This window comes from Acinonyx jubatus, chromosome D2, assembly GCF_027475565.1.
Source record: "Acinonyx jubatus isolate Ajub_Pintada_27869175 chromosome D2, VMU_Ajub_asm_v1.0, whole genome shotgun sequence".
In the NCBI taxonomy this organism is placed as follows: Eukaryota; Metazoa; Chordata; class Mammalia; order Carnivora; family Felidae; genus Acinonyx; species Acinonyx jubatus.
Window position 1 is genome coordinate 80,608,150 of NC_069393.1, and position 19,980 is coordinate 80,628,129.

General features: G+C 47.0%; 1 protein-coding gene across 3 annotated transcripts in view; it reads left to right on the forward strand.

The window, feature by feature from the left end:
* Positions 1-19,980, forward strand: part of DOCK1 (dedicator of cytokinesis 1) — a 524,727-nt gene that overhangs the window by 171,912 nt on the left and 332,835 nt on the right. For all 3 annotated transcript variants that reach the window (XM_027063392.2, XM_027063390.2, XM_027063391.2), the window contains exons 24-25: positions 13,154-13,224; positions 17,058-17,164. In XM_027063392.2, the coding sequence (XP_026919193.1) occupies positions 13,154-13,224; positions 17,058-17,164 (178 nt within the window). The remainder of the gene's footprint in view (positions 1-13,153; positions 13,225-17,057; positions 17,165-19,980) is intronic.

Below are 19,980 nucleotides of genomic sequence, written 5' to 3' on the forward strand. Positions count from 1 at the left end.
CTGTGTCAGGATCTGATTCTGGTAGGGTGGAATCCGAATTCAGTTCTGTTGTTGCTGCTGAAGGGAGGTATATTCCTTGCCCCATGGGCCTCCCCCACGTGCCTCAGCCACAGGCCTGGGACCGCTGCACTTTGTACCCTGTCCAAGCAGGTGGGCTCTGTCCTGTGCCTATGCAAGGATGCTTCTTACTTCCTAGTGAGGTCAAGACAGGCGTGGACAGTAAGAGCTTAGCAGCTTACGTAGTAATTTGACACCACATTGCCTTCAATGGCATTTCAGTTTACTCAAAACTCATTTTTATTGTATTTATAAAGTTTTTGGTTGGAAAGAGATTGAAAGTGAAAGCAGAATTTCAGCTCTCACTGCAGATAGTGGGAATTCCTTCCTTGCCTTTTGGGCTTGGGACGGGGTAGTGTCCCCCAGGGCTGGTGTAAGACATGAACACAATCTAGATGGCTTCAAACGTCAGGTGCTTATTCTCTCTGTGCTCTTGTGGCGTTGGCAGAGCTGTGCCCTCTCTGAAGGTTCCAGGGAAGGATCGTTTTCTGTCTCTTCCAGCTCCTGATGGCTGCTGGCAAGCCTTGGCTTCCTTGGCTTGCCCCCTGCCTCTGCCTTCACATGTGTGTGCTCCATGCACAGTCCCCTTCCGTTCTTTATAAAGCCACTGGCACTGGGTTTAAGGCCCACCCTCATCTAGTAGGACCTGCAATTAATTTTTTTCCTAAAGTTTATTAATTTATTTTGAAGAGGGGTAGGGAGAGAGCGAATCCCAATCAGGCTCCATCCTATGAGCACAGAGCCCAACATGGGGCCCGTTCTTGCGAACCTTGAAATCATGACCTGAGCCAAAACCAAGAGTCGGACGCTCACCCGACTGAGCCACCCAGGTGCCCCTGACCTCCTCTTAATTTGATTTCATCTGCAAAGACCCTCTTTCCAATTAAGTTCATGTTCACGGGTACCTGGAGTTAGGACTTGGGCACAGTTTGGGGGAAACAGCTCCACCCACTCTGGGTGGGTTTGTGCATATGGGATGCAGGGTAGCCACTGTGCCCATGGCTTGGAGTTGGGGTGAGAGTGGGAGGGCTGGGTCCCCCTCTGATTTCGATGCTTCTCTCCCCAGAGAGCCCTTCTTCACCCTGTTCAGCTGCCTCTGTCTGTGGAGTGTCTTTTCCCTTGACCTTCATCTCCAGTGCTTTGCCTCAGGGTTGGCATGGGCTGCAGCGAGGTGGGCAGTGGGAAGTGATGGGGGGCAGAGGCCTACCTATGGTTCCCTCCTCCTCCTGCTGTATCTCGTCCTCCCCTCCACTGTAGGGGCCCCTCTCTCACCCATTTGTGTTCCTCAGAGGCTCTGTTTCAAGAAATTGTTCAGCCCATGAGGAAAACACAAGTGTGATGTGTTGTATTCTCTAGTTGCTGTTTTCAAAAGCGCTTTACTGCGGTTCAGGCCCTTAAGATGCTTCTGAACTGGACCATTTTCCTGTATATCGACTTCTGAATTTTAAGTGAGTTTTAGAAAATCACCATTATTTGTAAATTATGCTTTGCTCTTGGAAGCTGTCTAGACAGGTAGCCAATTTTCGCCAATTTGGAGCTGTGGAGGCCTGTTCAAAGGATCGCTTCCCTTCTTGCCATCTCCCTGGGCCTCCTTAGCTACATGGCTGTGTTGGTAAAATGCAGGGGGGGAAAACAAAGAAAGTTAGTAATTTAATTCAAATTTGTGCTTGCCTAGATTACGGTTAATACCCCTTTTTAGCATGACTTAATTCCTGGCAGATGGATTTTCAGAGGTTACGGAGAGCACAGTGGCTCCAGAGAGGAGGGTTTATTCTCGTGTGTGTCTCGTGTGTGTCATTTGCCCCCTTCTCATTCTGTCACCTTGCACCTTTTGCAACTCGGTGCTGCTATTCAGCCCCAAACCTGTGTTGTGTCCTCCATCCCTAAGTCATGGCGGCTCTACCTGCCCCCGCTCCTCAACCCTGTGCCTTTTTTTTACATGTTTATTTATTTTTGAGAGGGAGGGAGGGAGGGAGGGAGAGAGAGAGAATGAACAGTGGAGGGGCAGAGAGGGAGACCCACAATCCCAAGCAGGCTCCAGGCTCGAGAGAGAGAGAGAGAGAGAGAGAGAGAGAGAGAGAGAATGAGAATGAATGAACAGTGGAGGGGCAGAGAGGGAGACTCACAATCCCAAGTAGGCTCCAGGCTCCAGGCTCCGAGCTGTTAGCACAGAGCCCGACATGGGGCTGGAACCCACGAACTGTGAGATCGTGACCTGAGATGAAGTCGGAGGTTTAACTGACTGAGCCATCCAAGCTCCCCTCCACCCTAGCCCTTTATTGTCTTATGATTCATCCCATTCCTGACCAGACACCCTCTGAATGTGACTGGCTTATTTTACTGAGAGAGCAGGGGGCTGAGAGCAAGGCAGGGGGCTTCCCCACTGTTTTCATACGGCAGCACATGTAGACCACTCATTGCCGATTACTGTGGCTTCTTGGGGCCAGAGTGGACCAACAGCCCAGGTCAGGCCAGGCTGACCCAAGGGCTGAGTGAGGGCTTCTGCCTGCTGGGGACCTGTTTGTGACAAAGCTGTCCAGCAAGGAAAGTTCTTACCTGACCTGGTGGTTCTCAGCCAGAGAGTGTTTGGGAATATCAGGGCATCATTTGCTCGTAATCATGACTGTGTGTGTGTGTTTGTGTATTGTGTGCAGGGGGGTTATTTCTGACATTTAATGGGCAGGGGCCAGCGATACAGCTGTCTTAAGAGTAGTCCTGCCCGGTGAAAACAATATCCCTTCCCTGAGAAGCATGGTGAGACCTTTTACATGATGTTGGCATTCTCCAAGGAAGGGGTAACAAATTGTTTGGGTTTTTGTTTATCTGTTTGTTTTTTTTAATCCTGGTAAAAGCCACATAATGCAAAATTCCTTAAATAGTTTTTATAGTTCCGTGGTATTAATTGTATTCACATTGTTGTGAAACATCTCTAGAACTTTTCATCTTGCACAACTTAAACTCTGTCCCCATTGAACAACAACATCCCATTCCCTGATATCCCCGGCCCCTCGCAGCCTCCATTCTGCTTTCTGTGTCTATGAATGTGACTATTTTAGATATCTTGTATAAGTGGAATCATGTAGAATGTGTCTTTTTATGACTGGCTTATTTTACTGATCATAATGTCCTTAAGGTTCATCTGTACTACAGAATATGCCAGAATTTCTTTCTTTGTAAAGGCTGAATTACATTCCATTGGATGTATATACCACCTTTTCTTTATTGAACCATCCTTGTCGGGCACTGGGTTGCTTTTACCTCTTGGCTATTGTGAATAGTGCTATGATGAACACGGGTGTGGACCTCACTTTCAAGATCCTGCCTCCATTGCTTTTGGGTGTATTCCCAAAAGTAGGATTGCTAGATCATATGATAATTGTGTTTTTAATTTTTGAGGAACCTCCATATTGTTTTTCCTTGGTGGTTGTACCAGTTAACATTCCCATCAACAGCATACAAGGGTTCCATTTTCTTCATGTCTTTGTCAACACCTGCTCTTGTCTAGTCTCATCTTGTCTGGCTTTCTTTCTTTCTTTCTTTCTTTCTCCCTTTCTCTCTCTCTCTCTCTTTCTTTCTTTCTTTCTTTCTTTCTTTCTTTCTTTCTTTCTTCTTTTTCTTTCTTTCTTTCTTTCTTTCTTTCTTTCTTTCTTTCTTTCTTTCTTTCTTTCTTTCTTTCTAGCAACTATCTTAATGGATGTGAGATGCTATCTCACTGTGCTTTTGATTTGTGTTAATGATTGTTCACCATCTTCCCATATATTTGTTGGCCCTAACATTGATTTTTAAGTGTAGGCGCTTACAGTAGATTTATTGGAGGATATCAGTAAATATGTACTTCTTTCGTTATTTTTTTTTGGACTCTGTGATATTGAAACATCAAACTACTCCTAGGAATGGTTTCTTTCAGTTGCTAAGCTGTCAGTTGGGATTGAATGAACCAGCGTTGGCGGTAGGGATGGGGAATGCTATTTTAAAGACCAATATCTGCCTAAAGAAAGCTTGATTATAAAGCGAACAGTTATTTTTAGGTGTAAGACACATTAGATGCAGGGAGGCCTTACTTAATAATAGAGTATAAGTAATAGAAACAATCACTGTCATTGTCTCTTTTGTTGTTGTCCTGGATTCTTTAGACACATAGAGCAGGGTGACTCTCTCCAAAGTGCTCTGTTTTTGTCGCCATCTGCTCTGTTTCATCCATTCCTCATGAAAGGCGCAACTCACGTCTAGGGCACCTGTTGGCTGAACTGGTCTGGCTGCATTTTCCTGTATTAGAATGCTCTGTTTTTTCTGAGGCTGTTTGGCTATGCCCTAAATCTTCCAAAGATGGAACTCTTAGGTCTGAAAGAAGAATCTGTGGGCCCTATATATTTTAGCTCAAAACCTCCGAATGGAATCATTTTAATATGCGTTTTCTTGAGAAATATGTAAATTAATAATTGCTTCATACATTATTCAAGGAAAACTTATTTTGTATCACCGATAGCTCTTGTAATCTTATATAAAGATATGCTAATGGATTTAATTAAAATAATTATACTGAATAATGTAGCCTGAACTTTACCCTAAAATAGTGTCTATTAATCATCATCAGTAGTAACAGTTTTAGCCAGAGAGGCACTTACAACATTAAACTGAGACAGAGTAGAAGGTGCATTTTTTTTGTTTTGTTTTACGATTTGGATTAAGTTGGCATTCTCATGAGCTGCATGACAAAGAAATTTGCTTAGAGAAGAGTATAAAATTTATTTAATTTCTTGAACCTGAACTATTTCAGCAGTTAGGAAACTTAGCATTTTCTGCCATTTCCTATTCCCTTTTATGTATTCAATTTTTTTCCCTCTAAAACTTGGCCTTCAATATGTTTCTTCTCCTTTTGATTCGGGTCCGACTTCACTTTCCTTCCCCGGAGCTGCATTTGCTGGATTCCACGAGTTCTTGATTGCCAGGTTATTAAGCAATGGACTCCGTTTTAGGAGGGGTCCCCAGCAACTTGCCTGTCTTTTAATAGAAATAGAAATAGCTTTACCACCGGCCATGGTTCTTTCTGATTTTGTTTCTGGTTCTTTCCGTGGCTTGCTGGCTTTCGATCAATGCGCGGTGGTGGAGAGCTCTATTGTATTTGGTAGTAATTTCAGCTCTACCTACAGCCTCCGTGTGCCTGGGCGTGCTGGGTCTCAAGATTGTGTTCCCAGCATGCCAGTGCACACGTGTCAATCGCCTTGAGGCCCAAGTGCATTTAGAATTGGGCATGTCCTTTCTCAGGTGGGCAGATGGAAGCTTTGCCAAGTTCAAAGAGAAGAGGAAGCTAGGACTTAAAATGCCGTTACGTCAATTTGCTTAGGTTTAAAGTCAAACCTGAAGAAATAACTTTCCCAGAAAGCAAACATTGATTTGATTAGTGCAACCATGTCTTAAAAAAAAACAGGAGATGAATCAACAAAGCTAACAACAGTGAAATCATCTAAATTCCTGCATTGTACTGTTCTCTTCCGGGCTGGGCTTTGTCAGAAGGGGATGCTCTCACGGGTTCTGTGGCCTGTGGCTCGTGGCCCCACGAGGGCTGAGGAAAGAGGTTCCACTCCGCACCCAGCTCTGTCTCTTGGCGCATGCTGTGAGTTTATGCCTTTCCCAATCCAGTCCCCCGGGCAACACCCCAGTGAGCTGATTGGTGGGTGTCCCCCTTTGCAGGGAACCCAGGCAGGGCACTGTGGGCTTGGGCTGCTGACGTGCTGGCCTCCGCATATTCTGAGCAAGAGTTTTTAAAAAGAACCAGTTTGGGGGCACCTGGGTGGCCTAGCCAGTTTAGCATCTGACTTTGGCTCAGGTCATGATCTCACGGTCTGTGAGTTCAAGCCCCACGTTGGGCTCTGGGCTGACAGCTCGGAGCCTGGAGCCTGCTTCGGATTCTGTGTCTCTCTCTCTCTCTGCCCCTCCCCACCATGTCTCTGTCTCTCTCAAAAATAAACATTAAAATGGGGCGCCTGGATGGCTCAGTTGGTTGAGTGTCCAACTTTGGCTCAGGTCATGATCTCGCAGTTCGTGAGTTCGAGCCCCCCGTCGGGCTCTGTGCTGACAGCTCGGAGCCTGGAGCCTGCTTCGGATTCTGTGTCTCCCTCTCTCTCCGCCCCACCCCTGCTTGTGCTCTGCCTGTCTCTGTCTTTCAAAAATGAATAAACATTAAACAAATTAAAAGAAAACATTAAAATTTAAAAAAAAACATTCTGGGGTGCTTGGGTGGCTCAGTTGGTTGAATGTCTGACTCTTGATTTTGGCTTGGGTCACGGTCTCACGTTTCATGGGACTGAGCCCGGTGTTGGGCTCTGTGCTGACAGCACAGAGCCTGCTTGGGATTCTCTCTCTCCTTCTCTCTGTCCTAGCCCCACTCATCCTCTCTCTCTCAAAATAAATAAGTATTAAAAAAAGTTAACGAACCAATTTTTAAAAAATAATATAAGTAAGACAAAAAAGAAAAAAGAAAAAAACCTCAAATGCCTCCTATTTCTATTATCCTGAATTCTATGATCTGGCAAATTATTCTACTCATTATATAGGACTTTATAAATGAAAGTTTACTCTGGATGTAGAGTCACGTTTGAGAGTTTTGCATGTTAAAGAGGGTCTCCAGGCCAGTGTTTGCCCAAGTCATGTGCTGTCCTGCCCCGTTACTGGTGGCCATGTTGGCCACCGTCTGTTGAGCACCAGCGATGTGTTTGGGACTGTGCTGAGCGTATCATGCACGCATCATCCTTCCCTTCTGCCAACAGTCTCTGGACGCAGGCGCTATTCACCGGTACGTTTTACCGATGAGAACTACCGACAGGAAATGCCATCTTCCTACGTTCACATGGCAAATGGTGGAGGCATACTTTGCCCGCAGTCAGCTTGGCCCAGGAACCTGTGTCCGCGTCCCCTATACGGCTCTGCCCCCTGATGGCTCTGCCCCCTGCGCACCATGCAGTCGTGGGTTCTCTCACCTGCAGCCGGGACCTTCCATCCTGGAGGTGTCTTTCTGTAGATGAGACTCGACCAGCACGCTCCGTCCTCCGCGCGGCAGCCCCCCACCTTCTCTGTCTTCAGCTCTACGTCTCGGGCAGCTCTTGAACACCTGCTCCTCCCACCTGGAAGAGACCTGACTGCAGTCAGGGGAAGTGAAGCCTTTTGCCGAAAGCAGGGGTGGAAACCAAAACACTTGAGGTTCTTGACAAATAACCAGTATTAGAAACGGGCAAAGCTAGTCTTTGGTCGGGAAAGTTAGAGCCAGCGGCAGCCTGGACCTCAGAGTCCCTGCCTCTCCTGGCTGTCTCATCAAACTGGAGTGGATGGAGTTATTTCCCTTGGGGATTTCTGTGGGTCCAGTGCAAAGACGTAGAGTGTCTCTTGAGAACTAAGAGGTGATTTTATTCAGGGCTCTGTCAGTCGGGGCGTCATGGAGCGCCTGCCGCGTCTAGGAGCCTCGGCAGGGCCTGAGGGAGCCCAGAGAGAAGGGACAGCCCCGCCATGCCTGTGGGGCACTGGTCCGGGGAACACAGACACGCCAAGCTTCTGTTACAGCCCAGAGCAGGAGTGTCTCCAGACACCGAACCCGGAAGCCACGGGTCTTGAAGGAAATGATGTCTAAGCGCAGGACTGAGGACTAATCAGGGGTTAACTCTTGAGTGTTTTGGGGCAACAGCTGAGTGGTGGGCGGGGGGCCCGGGAAGAAGGGACGTGCGTGCACAGGCCTGTCGGCTGGCAGAGGGAGGGCCTGGTACGTGGGGGAAACCGGAAGAGACAGAGTCCTGCAGGTGGAGGTGGAGGCCACTGAGTGGGGACACCGGGGAGGAAGGGCCAGGGCCCCTGAGGGTGCTGGGCGGTTGGGCGATGCCACCACAGTATCCGTTAGATTCTGACCCAGGTGTGAGCCGGAGGGGGTCGGGTGTCAGCCAGGACAGTGCCAGAGACACGAGTGGCTGGGACCAGGGAGTAGAACCTGTAGAAGGGGAGAAGGTCGTAGGACCAGGGGCGCTTCATAGTGAGGATACCGCCGTGCTCTGTGGTTGGTCAGAAGTGCTGTGAAGCAGAGGGAGCATCCCGGGGAGGCTGTGACCTGGGGACTCTGCCCTGTGGTGCCCTGAGCCCGGGTGCCCCGGCAAGGTAGGGTGGCGGGCGTGACAGGTGGGGCCTGCAGCGTCTGTGGGACGGCCGTGTGCAGGAGTGTGGTGGCCACCGCTCAGGAGAAAGGTGAGCCCGGACAGTTGGCACTAGGATTCCGTAGCTTGGCAGAAGGTGGGGTTTTGAGGGGTATGTGGAGGAAGGAGAAAGGTCTAGAATGGACACCCACCTTGAAGAGATGGTGCGGACAGGGCCCCGCACAGAGAGAGCTGGGGAGGCGCGAGTGCCCAGGAAGGCGGTGGTCCTGGGGGTGAGGCCATGGATGCCGCAGCAGGCGAGGGGTCGCAGCAGTATCATGGGAAGGGTCACCTGAGAAGAGGCCTGAAGCCCCTGTGGCCTTGGCAGGAATGGAGACGAGGTGGGGCGGAGGCCGGGCTGCGAGGGCAGAGGTGAGAGAGGGCCGGGCAGCGGGCACCTTGTAGGCCTGGGCGCTGCCTGTGCACGAGAGGCGGGAGGTGCCTGGGGCTCTCCGGGCATTTATCATGAGAGACCCACGTGGGCTCACCTGCGGAGGGAAGAGGAACCAGCTGGGGTGAGGACTGGGTGTCCTGGAGGGAGAAGGGGAGACCGAGGGGGCCTCTTGCCGAGCCCAGGGGCAGGATTCGGTGCCTTGGAGGCAGGCACCCCGCCTCTTCTGCCTGGACAGATGGACTCCTGAGGCTCTGCTCTTTCTCCTGGCGGCTTTTGTCTTTCTCTGAAGTAGGAGGTGAGATGGGTGAGGCGGGGTGGGGTGAGGGGGTCCCAGGCTTGAGGAGAAATAGCCCCGGGGGAAGGCGGAGAGTGAACAGGGATAGGCACCAGGTGCGCATGCTGGTCCCTTTCTCCTTGTTCCCTCTGTCCTTTGTTACTTAATCCGGGGGGTGGAGGGGCTGAAGGCCAGTGGGTGGTACATCTCTGTTCTTTCCAAACGCCGGGAACCATAAGACACACTCCGTAGGATCTCGGTCTGTTAGGCAGAATTCTGCGCTGGACAGCATTTTGGATCCCAGTGGGTGTGCGCCCCTCTCCGTGGGCGTTGCTGTGACCTCGGGTTGTGGGGGGCAGCCCTGGGGAGCCCCAGCCCCGCTCTGGCGCTCAGCCTGCCTGGTTAACGCAGCCCCAGGGCGGCAAGTGGAAGGTGGCCATGAAGACCTGTCTTACTTGTCGCTGTCTATGTCGTCCTCCTCGTGAAATGGAATTTATCAAGTTGCTGCCGGCAGGGTTTGCTTTGTTGGTGGAGGATAAAATGCAGGAAGCTCATGTGTTTCTCCCCTCGGGACGCCACCAAGTAAACCCGACACCTTAGGGCCCTAGCAGTCAGCCTGTGCAAACGGCTGTTTATTACACCTCTCGGTGAATATTTTGTTTTTAGTTTTTCAAAGCGGCACTGAGGTAGTTGAGGCAGAACTCTTGAGACCAGAATGAAATTGTTTCTGTTTGATGCTCTTTTCAAAAGTTGAATTCCAGAGGAGCTAGTTGGGATCCCTTGATGCGGCTGGTGTTGAAAGACAGGGTTCACACCGAGAAGACAAGCCTGGGAGATTCTCCAGTGCACTGCCTTCCGGTCCTGTCTCATCTGGACCGTGGAGTGCCGAGAGGAGGGCTGACAGTTGAGTGTGCTGGCTTCACGCTCACCGTGGACTTGCACGGCCTCACTCCAGATCCCAGCAGTGTGAATCTGGGCACGTGACTTCCCTGGATGCCTCTACTTTCTCATCTGTGCAAGGGGATAACAGATCTTGCACACACGTTGTCCCGAGGATGTACTGTGTCAGGAGAGTTGAGCACTTACATGAGTCTCAGGCATGTACAGAATATTCCCAGGCTACAGATTAAGAAACTCGAACTCATTTGAAGTGACTGGAATCCGACCACTTACCTCTTAGGGTAGCAGTGTTGACATCCAGGAACATTCTCTCAGGTGTTTCTCATGCCTGTCTGTCCAGGTAATATGCTTTTATTCATTTTGAAAAGTAAGGTACGGTTTGCATACAGTTGTATAGTAGACTGGATCAACCCCATCCCCCAGTGTAGACTAGCCCTGCCCTCCCTTTCCACCCACTGGGGTGTTCTCCATCCCTCTAGGTGTGCCTTTTCTGGATTGTTTTAAAAATGGAATCACGTGCTGCGTAGCCTTTTGGTTTTCCTTCTCAGAGTGCATTTGAGATGCATCCACGTCGTGTGTATCAGGGGCTCGACTTCTCTCTTTTATTACCCAGTGGTGTTCCATTGCATGGGTTCACCTCTTGAGGGAGGGCACTGTGAGTTGTTTCTAGCTTTTGATGCTTACCTATAAAGCTACTGTAAACATTCCCGCGCAGGGTTTTGTGTGAGCGTGAAGTTTCATTTCTTCGGGTCAGGACCCTGGAGTACATTTGCTGGGTTGGACGGAGAGTGTGTGTCTGACCTCGTGAGAACCTGCCACGTGCTTTTCCGCAGTTGCTGACCTGGTTTTGCATGTAGCCCAGCAGCATATGCAATGGCACTTGGTATTGTCAGGCGTGTGTGTGTGTGCGTGTGTGTGTGTGTGTGTGTGTGTGTGTGTGTGTGTGTGTGTTTCAGCGATTCTAGTAGGTGGTAATGATATTTCACTGTGGTTTTAATTTGCATTTCCCTGGTGACTGGTGATGTTGAGCATCTTTTCAAGTGCTTTTGTGCCATCCATATATCTTCTTTGGAAAAGTGTCTTTTCAAATCTTTGGCCTATTTGGGGGGTAGATTTTTTTTTCATGATTGAGTTTTAAGTGTTCTTTGTTTGTGCTGGATTCAGATCCTGATCAGATATGCGATCCGCAGTTAGTTTCTCCCGGAGTGTGACTCATCTTTCATTATCTTAGCGTTGCGTTTTACAGAGCAGAAGTTTTTATTTTGGTGAACTTTAATTTTTCTTTTTCTTTTCTTTGGCTTTCATTTTTTTAATGTTCTTGAGAGAGAGGAGTGCGAGTGGGGGAGGGGCTGAGAGAGAGGGAGACACAGAATCCGAAACAGGCTCCAGGCTCTGAGCTGTCAGCACAGATGTGGAGCTTGAACCCATGAACTGTGAGATCATGACCTGAGCTGAAGTTGGACGCTTAACCGATTGAGCCACCCAGGTGCCCCGCTTTCTCGTTCATAGATTGTGCTTTTGGTGTCCTTTCTAAGTGCCTTCTAGACGTTGTGTAGTTTTAAGTTTTATGTTTGAGATTTGTGATACATTTAAAGTTAATTTTTGTATAGGGTGTGAGGTGTGGGATGAGTTTCATTTGGTGCTGAGGGGGAGGTGCTTGTGTTCTTTGTTGCAGATCGGCTGACCATATATATTCAGTGTAGTATGTTAAAGTGGGCTTTTGCTGTTAAAGACCAAAATTCAACTGAGTAAATTTGAAGAGCTAATTGGCTTTATTCTGCAATTTGTGAATCGGGCAGCAACCCATCTAGCAAGTAGAAAGGAGCCCTGAAGAGCTGTACAAAATGAGACTGTTATAGGCAAAAGGAAAGAGCAGCCTTCCTTGATCTTTTCTCTGAAGGATGGAAAGGGTCTAACAGGTGGATAACCTCTATTGTGCTGACCAGGAAATTTCAGATTGACTAGTTTAAGATTATATTCCTGGGAGAGGCCAAAACTGCAGTTAGTTTAGGTATGAATTCTTGGTGCTGACATGGGGCTTACTTAGCACAAGTGACTCCATTTTGACTTTTTTTTTTTTTAAACACTACCTTTTTGCTTTCGGAAAATAATGCTAAGAATCGTTTGTGCCTTAAGTGTAGTATTTTCCAGTGTTTAAAGTGTTACCCTCTTCTCTTTTCATTTTATTTTGAACTTTATTTATTTTTTTATTTACTTTTATTTTTTTTTTTTTTATTTTTGGGACAGAGAGAGACAGAGCATGAACGGGGGAGGGGCAGAGAGAGAGGGAGACACAGAATCGGAAACAGGCTCCAGGCTCCGAGCCATCAGCCTAGAGCCTGACGCGGGGCTCGAACTCACGGACCGCGAGATCGTGACCTGGCTGAAGTCGGACGCTTAACCGACTGCGCCACCCAGGCGCCCCTTATTTTGAACTTTAATGCCACCTCAGGATGTACTTGGCATGCGTATTATTTCCCCCATTTCATTCTGGGAGGTGGAGCCCAGCCCGGTACAAGGAGTTACATAGAGTCACAGATAGAGGTGGGGCAACCACGGTCAGACTGAAAATCCAAGAACTTTTCCCGTCAGGTCACAGCTGAGGGGGCTAAGGCTCTGGCTTCCCACTGAACTGAATTGTACTTCTCTCTTCAGCTCTAGCTGTGTGATCGGGGGCAAAGTAATTGGCATCTCCACTGGCAGTTTGCTTGCCGTCCAACACAGCCAGCTCCCTGTCGGAGCTCCGTCGGAATTAAGGATAAAATATACAAAGGTTCTAGCACAGCACAGAGCATGTGGTAGAGTCTATCACGATTACTATCACTCTGGTTTTTGAGAGTGTGGGTTGTCCAGAAGATAAAAAATATGAATACAAGAGATAGGTTACTAAAGGAAAAGAAATAAAGATTCCTAATTAAGGGATACACAGATAAACAGAAAACAGTTTTGGAACGGAACAAAGGCAATCGTTTTAAATGTTGAATATGATGGATTTGCAGTGATTTGAATGACAGAGCGTTCTTCGGAGGGACACGCGTCTTCATTTGCCATAGCTTCGTGAGGGTGAAGGAGGAAATCGTGCAAAAGCTGCACACAGTATAGGCGTTTTGTCGGCAGGCAATAAATGTTGACCTCTGTTAAATTATTATGTGCCAAGATAACCATGTGACAGATCTCCACTGTTGGTGGATTAGACGTGTTTGCTCTGTTTTTGTTGTGTTCGACCGTCTCCTCTCCTCACCTAGAAAGTGATCTTTCTCCTCTTGGGATGTGTGTGGTTCTTCAGAGTAATTACAGATTTGTATTAACCTTTGCCAAACTACGTGAGGCTCAGCAGTCTCTGCTCTTGGTTTGCAGGGGGCAGCGTTGAAATACTTGCCAACCATTGTCAACGATGTGAAATTGGTGTTCGATCCCAAAGAGCTCAGGTAAGGAAGCACCCAAGGTGCGGTCTTCCCGCGTCCTTCATCTTGCCCCCTTTCTGTGCATCGAAGTTATGGGAGGCTCGAGGTTCAGTCTCATGTTGCCAGGGGTCAGTGCCCTGGATCATTCTAGAACAGATGCTGGTCATGATGTCTTTTACATCATGACTTTACATGGAAAAGACATCATCCATCACCCCATCACCCCACAGAGTATTTTGTTTAGAAGATTGTTTGTAGCCCAATATGGGTAGATCATACAGATTTGGCTTTTTCTATTCCTTTGAATTTGAATTTCACTGTGGTGGTTGGGCTTTGGTTGTGTTTTCAGCCGCTAAAATACCTGACACAGGAGGTTTTCTGTTCACTGCCCCACCCTGCCCAACACACTCGGCTTCTTTGTGAGCTCTTAACTGAGGTCTGGGTGTCGTCACCTAAGATAATATCAACCAAATCAAACCGAACCTCGAGGAAGCTGGTTGTTGGGCTTTCAGACCAAGGAGTGAGGCTGGGACCTAATCCTTCCTTCTTCCACCTGTGTTTCCTGCCCAGTCCTACGTGTGCCGTCTTAAGGAAGCCTGCGTTCTACAAGACTGTTGTGAGCCACTGGGACACGCAGCCTTTTTAGCCCCAGACATCTAAAGCACAGCCCTTGTCTGCTTTTGATTTTGGTTTTGATTTAACATTTGACACTGTAAACTACCTGCAGGGGATTGGCATCGTTTTTAGCAGCCCCAAATGCCCCTCTAAACATGAGTCAAGGTCCGTGTGTCCCCTGAGTGGTTACACTGAGTAAAAAATGGTCACCCTTTCCGTTCTTTACATCCATGGTAGGTTACTCATGCCCGGACAGTGAGGGGCCGGGGTCTTTCCGGGAGGTCTCCTCCACAAATCCCCAGGTTTCTGGTGTGCCTAGGATTCAGCGTCCTGCACGGACACCTTTATTTCCTGCTCCCACACACTGAAAACACTGCTCACAGCTTAGCATTCCCTAAACGAGGAAAGGAGTGAAGGGGCCCACTGGCAGCACGTCTGCCCTGGGTCTTTGGATCGTCCTGTCCCTGCAGCACAGACGGTATCAGCAGCCCCTGGGGACTTGTTAGAAAAATGACGACTCTTGGGGTCCTTCCCAGATCTTCTGAGTTAGAAATGTGGGGTGGGCCCCAGACATTCGGTTTTAACGAATCTTCCGGGTGCTTCTGGTGAAGATTCTTACTGAGAGTTTCGGATCTAGGGAACAGAGGCAGTGAGGGAGGCTGCGGCTGGATGGGCCATGGCCACGCTCTCAGCCTGTCCTCACGGGGGACGGGGATCAGACCCTAACCCATCCGCAGGGCAGCGTTCACGGTGGGTGCTTGTACCGGTGCTTGGGGATCCCAGGAAGAACCCCCTCTCCAGGGCCAGTCCAGTCTGTTCGTGGTCACTTGGCTCTTTACACATGCCTGTGTGCCTCTTCGACACCGAATCTACTAACTTCTTGAAAAAAATGACCTTGTAAATCATGTGCGAATTTTTTCCTATTTAGAAAATGATTCATGTTTCGATGAAACAGAAGAGATCACCGAGAAGAATAAGTGAAACTTAATTCTACTACCTAAAAATAACTAGAAGGATCTGGATTTGCACACATGCACATATATACACATACATAAGTACACATGTACTCCCCTAAAAAATTCAACACAGGTGGGGCGCCTGCGTGGCTCAGTTTGTTAAGCGTCCGACTCTTGATTTTGGCTCAAGTCATGATCTCATGGTTCATGAGATCGAGCCGTGTCGGGCTCCGTGCTTTCAGCTTGGGGTTCTCTCTCTCTCCTCTCTCTCTGCCCCTCCTCTGCTTGTTCTCTCTCTCTCTCTCTCTCTCTCTCTCTCAAAATCAATAAACATTAGCAAAAAAAAAAAAATGAACAGTTATATTCTTTATTTTACAGTCAGCTTCTGTGCGTAACATCTTGTTTTCTCACATGGTGCGATAGTCTTCTGCAACATACTTTTTTACAACCTCCACGGTGTTGTATCCTATGCTCCCCCGTCATTTACTGAGGTAGCAACCGTAGGTACTGACATCGATTATGTGATTTCTCCACACAGAAGAGGCTTTACACAAAGCCTTTCCATGCCTTGTTAATCTTGGATTCTGTTATTCACCCACTTTTATGCTAAGTAACTCGTCCATGATAACTTAGCTGGTCGGTAGCAGTACTTTGAGACCAACCTGGGTTTTTAATTACAAAGAACATGCCACTGTGCTATACCGATGGGTAGTGGATTCTGTTCAGTTTTTATTATTATACAACACACTAGGACAAGTTTTTTGGTAGGTTAATTGTAGTATCTTGTCCTTATTTAGGTCAGTAGGATAAACAGTGAAATGGATTTACCAGGTTTTACATTTTCTCTCTTTTTTTTCGGTTTCTTTTTTGTGTTTTCTTAGAAGATTTCAAACAAATAGTATCCAGTTGTCCTCGAAGAGTCAAAGCAACCTTCTACCAAAGCATGTTGGTGTCTGTCTTCCCAAACTTTGCCAGTACTTGGAATTATTCCTTTACAGAACCTTGCTGATACGACTGGTGAACGGCATTTCTTTGTTACTGACAAGAACCCTCCTTCTAAGACTTCTTCATAGTTTTATTGACTATTTGTAAAAGTAAATTAAAAAAAAATGTTTATTTATTTTGAGAGCGAGCAAGAAAGCATGTGTATGCACAGTTGGGGGAGGGGCGGAGAGAGAGGAGAGAGAGAATCTCAAGCAGGCTGTGCACTTTTAGCCCGCAGAGCCAGTGTGGGGCTCAATCCCGTGAACCGTGAGATCGTGACTGGAGCTGAAATCAAGAGTCAGGTGCTTAACTGACTGAGCCACCCAGGTGCCCCTGTAAAAGTAAATTTTTAGAAGAATATCTCTAGTGAGATACAATACCTGTACTATGAAGTTCGCCAGGTTCAGAGTGTTTAATTAAATGGTGTTCAGTGTCTTCACAGAGTTGTGTGACCATCATCATAGTGCAATTTTAGAAGTTTGATCACCCCTGTAAGCTCCCTGGTGCTCATTAACAGTCGTTTTGTGTCCCCACCCCAGCCCTAGGCAACCACGAATCTCCTTTCTGTGTCTATAGGTTGGCCTTTTCCAGGCATTTTATGTGGAGGAGATTGTACAATATTTGGCCTCTTGTGCCTGGCTGCTTTTACTTGGTATAATGTTTTCAAGGTTTATCGATGCTGTAGCATGGGTCAGAGTTTCATTCCTTGCTATGGATGACTTTTATGGCTATCTTATATGTTGTTTATCCCCTCAGCAGGTGATGGGCATCTGGGTTTTTCCCCTGTTAGAGTTTTAGGGATAGTGTTGCTATGATTCACACACAAGGTTTTGTGTTGGAGATATATATATATATATATATATATATATATGTATATATATACACACATATATATATATTCATTTATCTTGGGTATATACCTGGGAGTAGAAATGCTGGATCATATGGTAACTGTGTTTAATATTTTCAGGAAATGCCAGGCAGTTTTTCAAAGTGGCTGTACCGATTTACATTCCGACCAGCATGATATGGGGGCTCCCATTTCTTCATATCCTGGCCAACACTTTTTGTTGTCTTTCCTTGGGATTCTAGCCATTTGAGTGGGTACGAAGCGAGAAACAACATTTTAAAGCATCATTTTGTTGGATGAGATGTTGGCCCGTATTGTAGAATGGGCATTATCCAATATTCTAGTAGAGCTTAATGACCATTTAATGACCCTGCATCTAGGTACTGTCTTGAACACAGTGGATCATTTTGCTGTGTATCCCTAAACTCTTTCACTTGTGTTTTTCATTATAGCAAAATGTTTACTGATTTCATCCTAAATGTTCCCATGGGTTTGCTGACCATTCAGAAGCTGTACTGCTTGATTGAAATCATTCACAGTGACCTCTTCACACAGCATGGTGAGTAGAAGCCAGAGAATCGTTAAATTGTCACATTATTCATTGTCTATAGACCTTGTCCCTTCTGAATTCTCTCCTCCATGCCAAAAGGAGTGGAGGTTGCAACCAATTAAAACAGCTCCATCACAAGACAGGAAGATTTAGCCCGTACAAGAGAATGGTAATTGACACACAGTGTAGGTGATAGATCATTGAGAGATGAAGGGAAAACCTTGTAGTTTGTAATTTAGGTCTACACCAAAGCCCTAAGATAATCAGCATACATTGTAGCCTTTAAGACATGTGATCGTCTATCCTGGGGAGGCAATCACCTGCTTCCATTCAGATGATTGCAAAGAAAAATGTCAAGTTTTCTTTAAATTTAGAAATAATGGTTCTGTCTTCTCCTGAACTTTGCTTTCTTTGATAGGGTTTCTTCAAACCCTGCTCAAAGTAATAAGAATTTTAATGATTCCTCAACTCATTTATCCTGAGGAACACCTTATATTTCCTCATGTTATCTCCCTACCCTTTTTATTAATCATTTTCTTTCTATTTGGACAGATTGAATTAATATTTTACACTTGTCAAGCAGTTTTATTGAAGGCCTAAAACCTTTGCACAATTCCGCAACCTTCCTCATTTATTGGAGGCACATGTACAGACTGTTGAGTGACATTCTGACTGAGAGGCACGGATTTACACTATTCTATTTGTGTCCAGACATGTGGCTGGTCCGTTTGTTTTCTGTTGTCCTCATGTGTGGGGTTTCAGGGACGGTGCGGTCCTGGCCTGGGGTCTCCCCTTGAGCTGCTGGCTGCACTGAGAACTCAGTGCGTGTCCAGATTAGTCCCTCGTACCTTCTGGACTACTGGACCCTCTGCTTTCCTGCTGGTTTTAACCTTATTTCTGGATTGAACTTTATAAAGGCACCGGAGTCTACATTTACAGTGAAGGCTTATGTTGAGAGAATATGTTCAGACTTCATTTGAGATCAAGTGTTCTTTGTGAAAGAAAACACCAAACCAACAAACGAGTGGGTTTCTGCAGCCTTCCACATGTCTTTCTGTGGGCCACACGCCCGTTTCTCACTTGGGCAAATGAAAATCAGGTCTGTCGCCCTTGTTTGGGATTCAAAGCACATGAATCTCCTTTATTTAGAGACTAATCTCGACTGTCCATTCTTCAGGGTCTCATTGGAGGGCTGGGCCTTGCATTATTCACATCCTCCAGGTGTCTTCTAAAGCTTGGTGAAATATGGCCTTCAAGGAAGGCTTGAGGGTGGGGGTGATGGGTGGGGACACCTGCTTTGTTTTCCTTCCACACTGACTACACTTTACACCAGAGCAAATAAAATCCCCCAGAAGTTTTCTATTTGGATCATATTAGGGAGGTTACTGACGTCCCTTCTCCTGACCATCCAGCCCGAAGACACACAGACAGACAGACACACACACACACACACACACACACACACACACACACTGCCGCCATCACCACCACTGAGGTAGACCGGTTCACTGAATTACCAATTAACATTAGTAACGATCGTCAACAATTGATTGTACTTGACTTCTATTGACTGTTGATACAGGGAAGACTTTCTTCCCTCTATTTCATTCGTAATTTCTATCGCAGAACTTTTTCCGCATATCCCTTGGCTCTCTTTGGATAAGGACCTGAAACATAAATGGTTCAGTCAAAAACCTTTAAAATGGGAATTCTTTTAAGAATACATTTCAAGGGGGGCGCCTGGGTGGCTCAGTCGGTTAAGCGGCCGACTTCGGCTCAGGTCACGATCTCACCGTCTGTGAGTTCGAGCCCCGCGTCGGGCTCTGTGCTGACAGCTTGGAGCCTGGAGCCTGTTTCAGATTCTGTGTCCCCCTCTCTCTGACCCTCCCCCGTTCATGCTCTGTCTCTCTCTGTCTCAAAAATAAATAAACGTTAAAAAAATTTTTTTTTAAAAAAGAATACATTTCAAGGGAATGTTTTCTTCTGTTGGAACTTAGCTAGTAGAAAGCTTGAAGGGACTCTTCTTTATTTTTGGTAATTGTGTCAGCCTAGGTGTTTGGTAATTGTGTTTCTCTTCTTTACTGTGCCCTGTTTCTGTTTTCACTCTTGTTCCGTAAGTCTTTTATCACGGACTGCCTCAAGTCCTGTTTTGGAAGCCTTTGCAGCATGCAATTAATTATTAACCTAGAATCTTTTTAAGTACGAAGTTAGGAACTTAATTTTCGTAGCAGGTTGCACCCAACATAGAAAATGAGGTTGAGTGAAACATGTGAATCTGGAATGGTCGTGCACCACATGAGCCACAGTTAACCCAAAGTCTCGTGTCTTAGAAGTGGCTCCCCAGCTCCCCAGTCAGTAGACCTCGTTTAAGCCACCATTGGCAATCCAAACACCCTCCCTGATGCTCATGGGCTGTCCCCAAAGTGTTTCAGAATGTGTCGTCCAATGTGAAAAAGGCCCTTCTTGGGGGAGCCTGGGTGGCTTAGTCTGTTAAGCATCTGACTTCAGCTCAGGTCGTGATCTCACAGTCCATGAGTTCAAGCCGCGCGTCAAGGCTCTGTGCTGACAGCTCGGAGCCTGGAGCCTTCTTCTCATTCTGTGTCTCCCTCTCTCTCTGCCCCTTCCCTGCTTGTTCTCTCTCTCTCTCTCTCTCTCTCTCTCTCAAAAAGGCATAAATAAACATTAACAAAAAAGAAAAAAAGAGGGCTCGCTTACAGGCTTTGAGTGTTAAGAATCTTTCTGAAAAGATTCTTGGCCAAGATAACCTGGATTTTCCTCATCTGCAAGCTCCCAGCTTCTTCAGAGCAGACCTGTAGCCGTCTTAC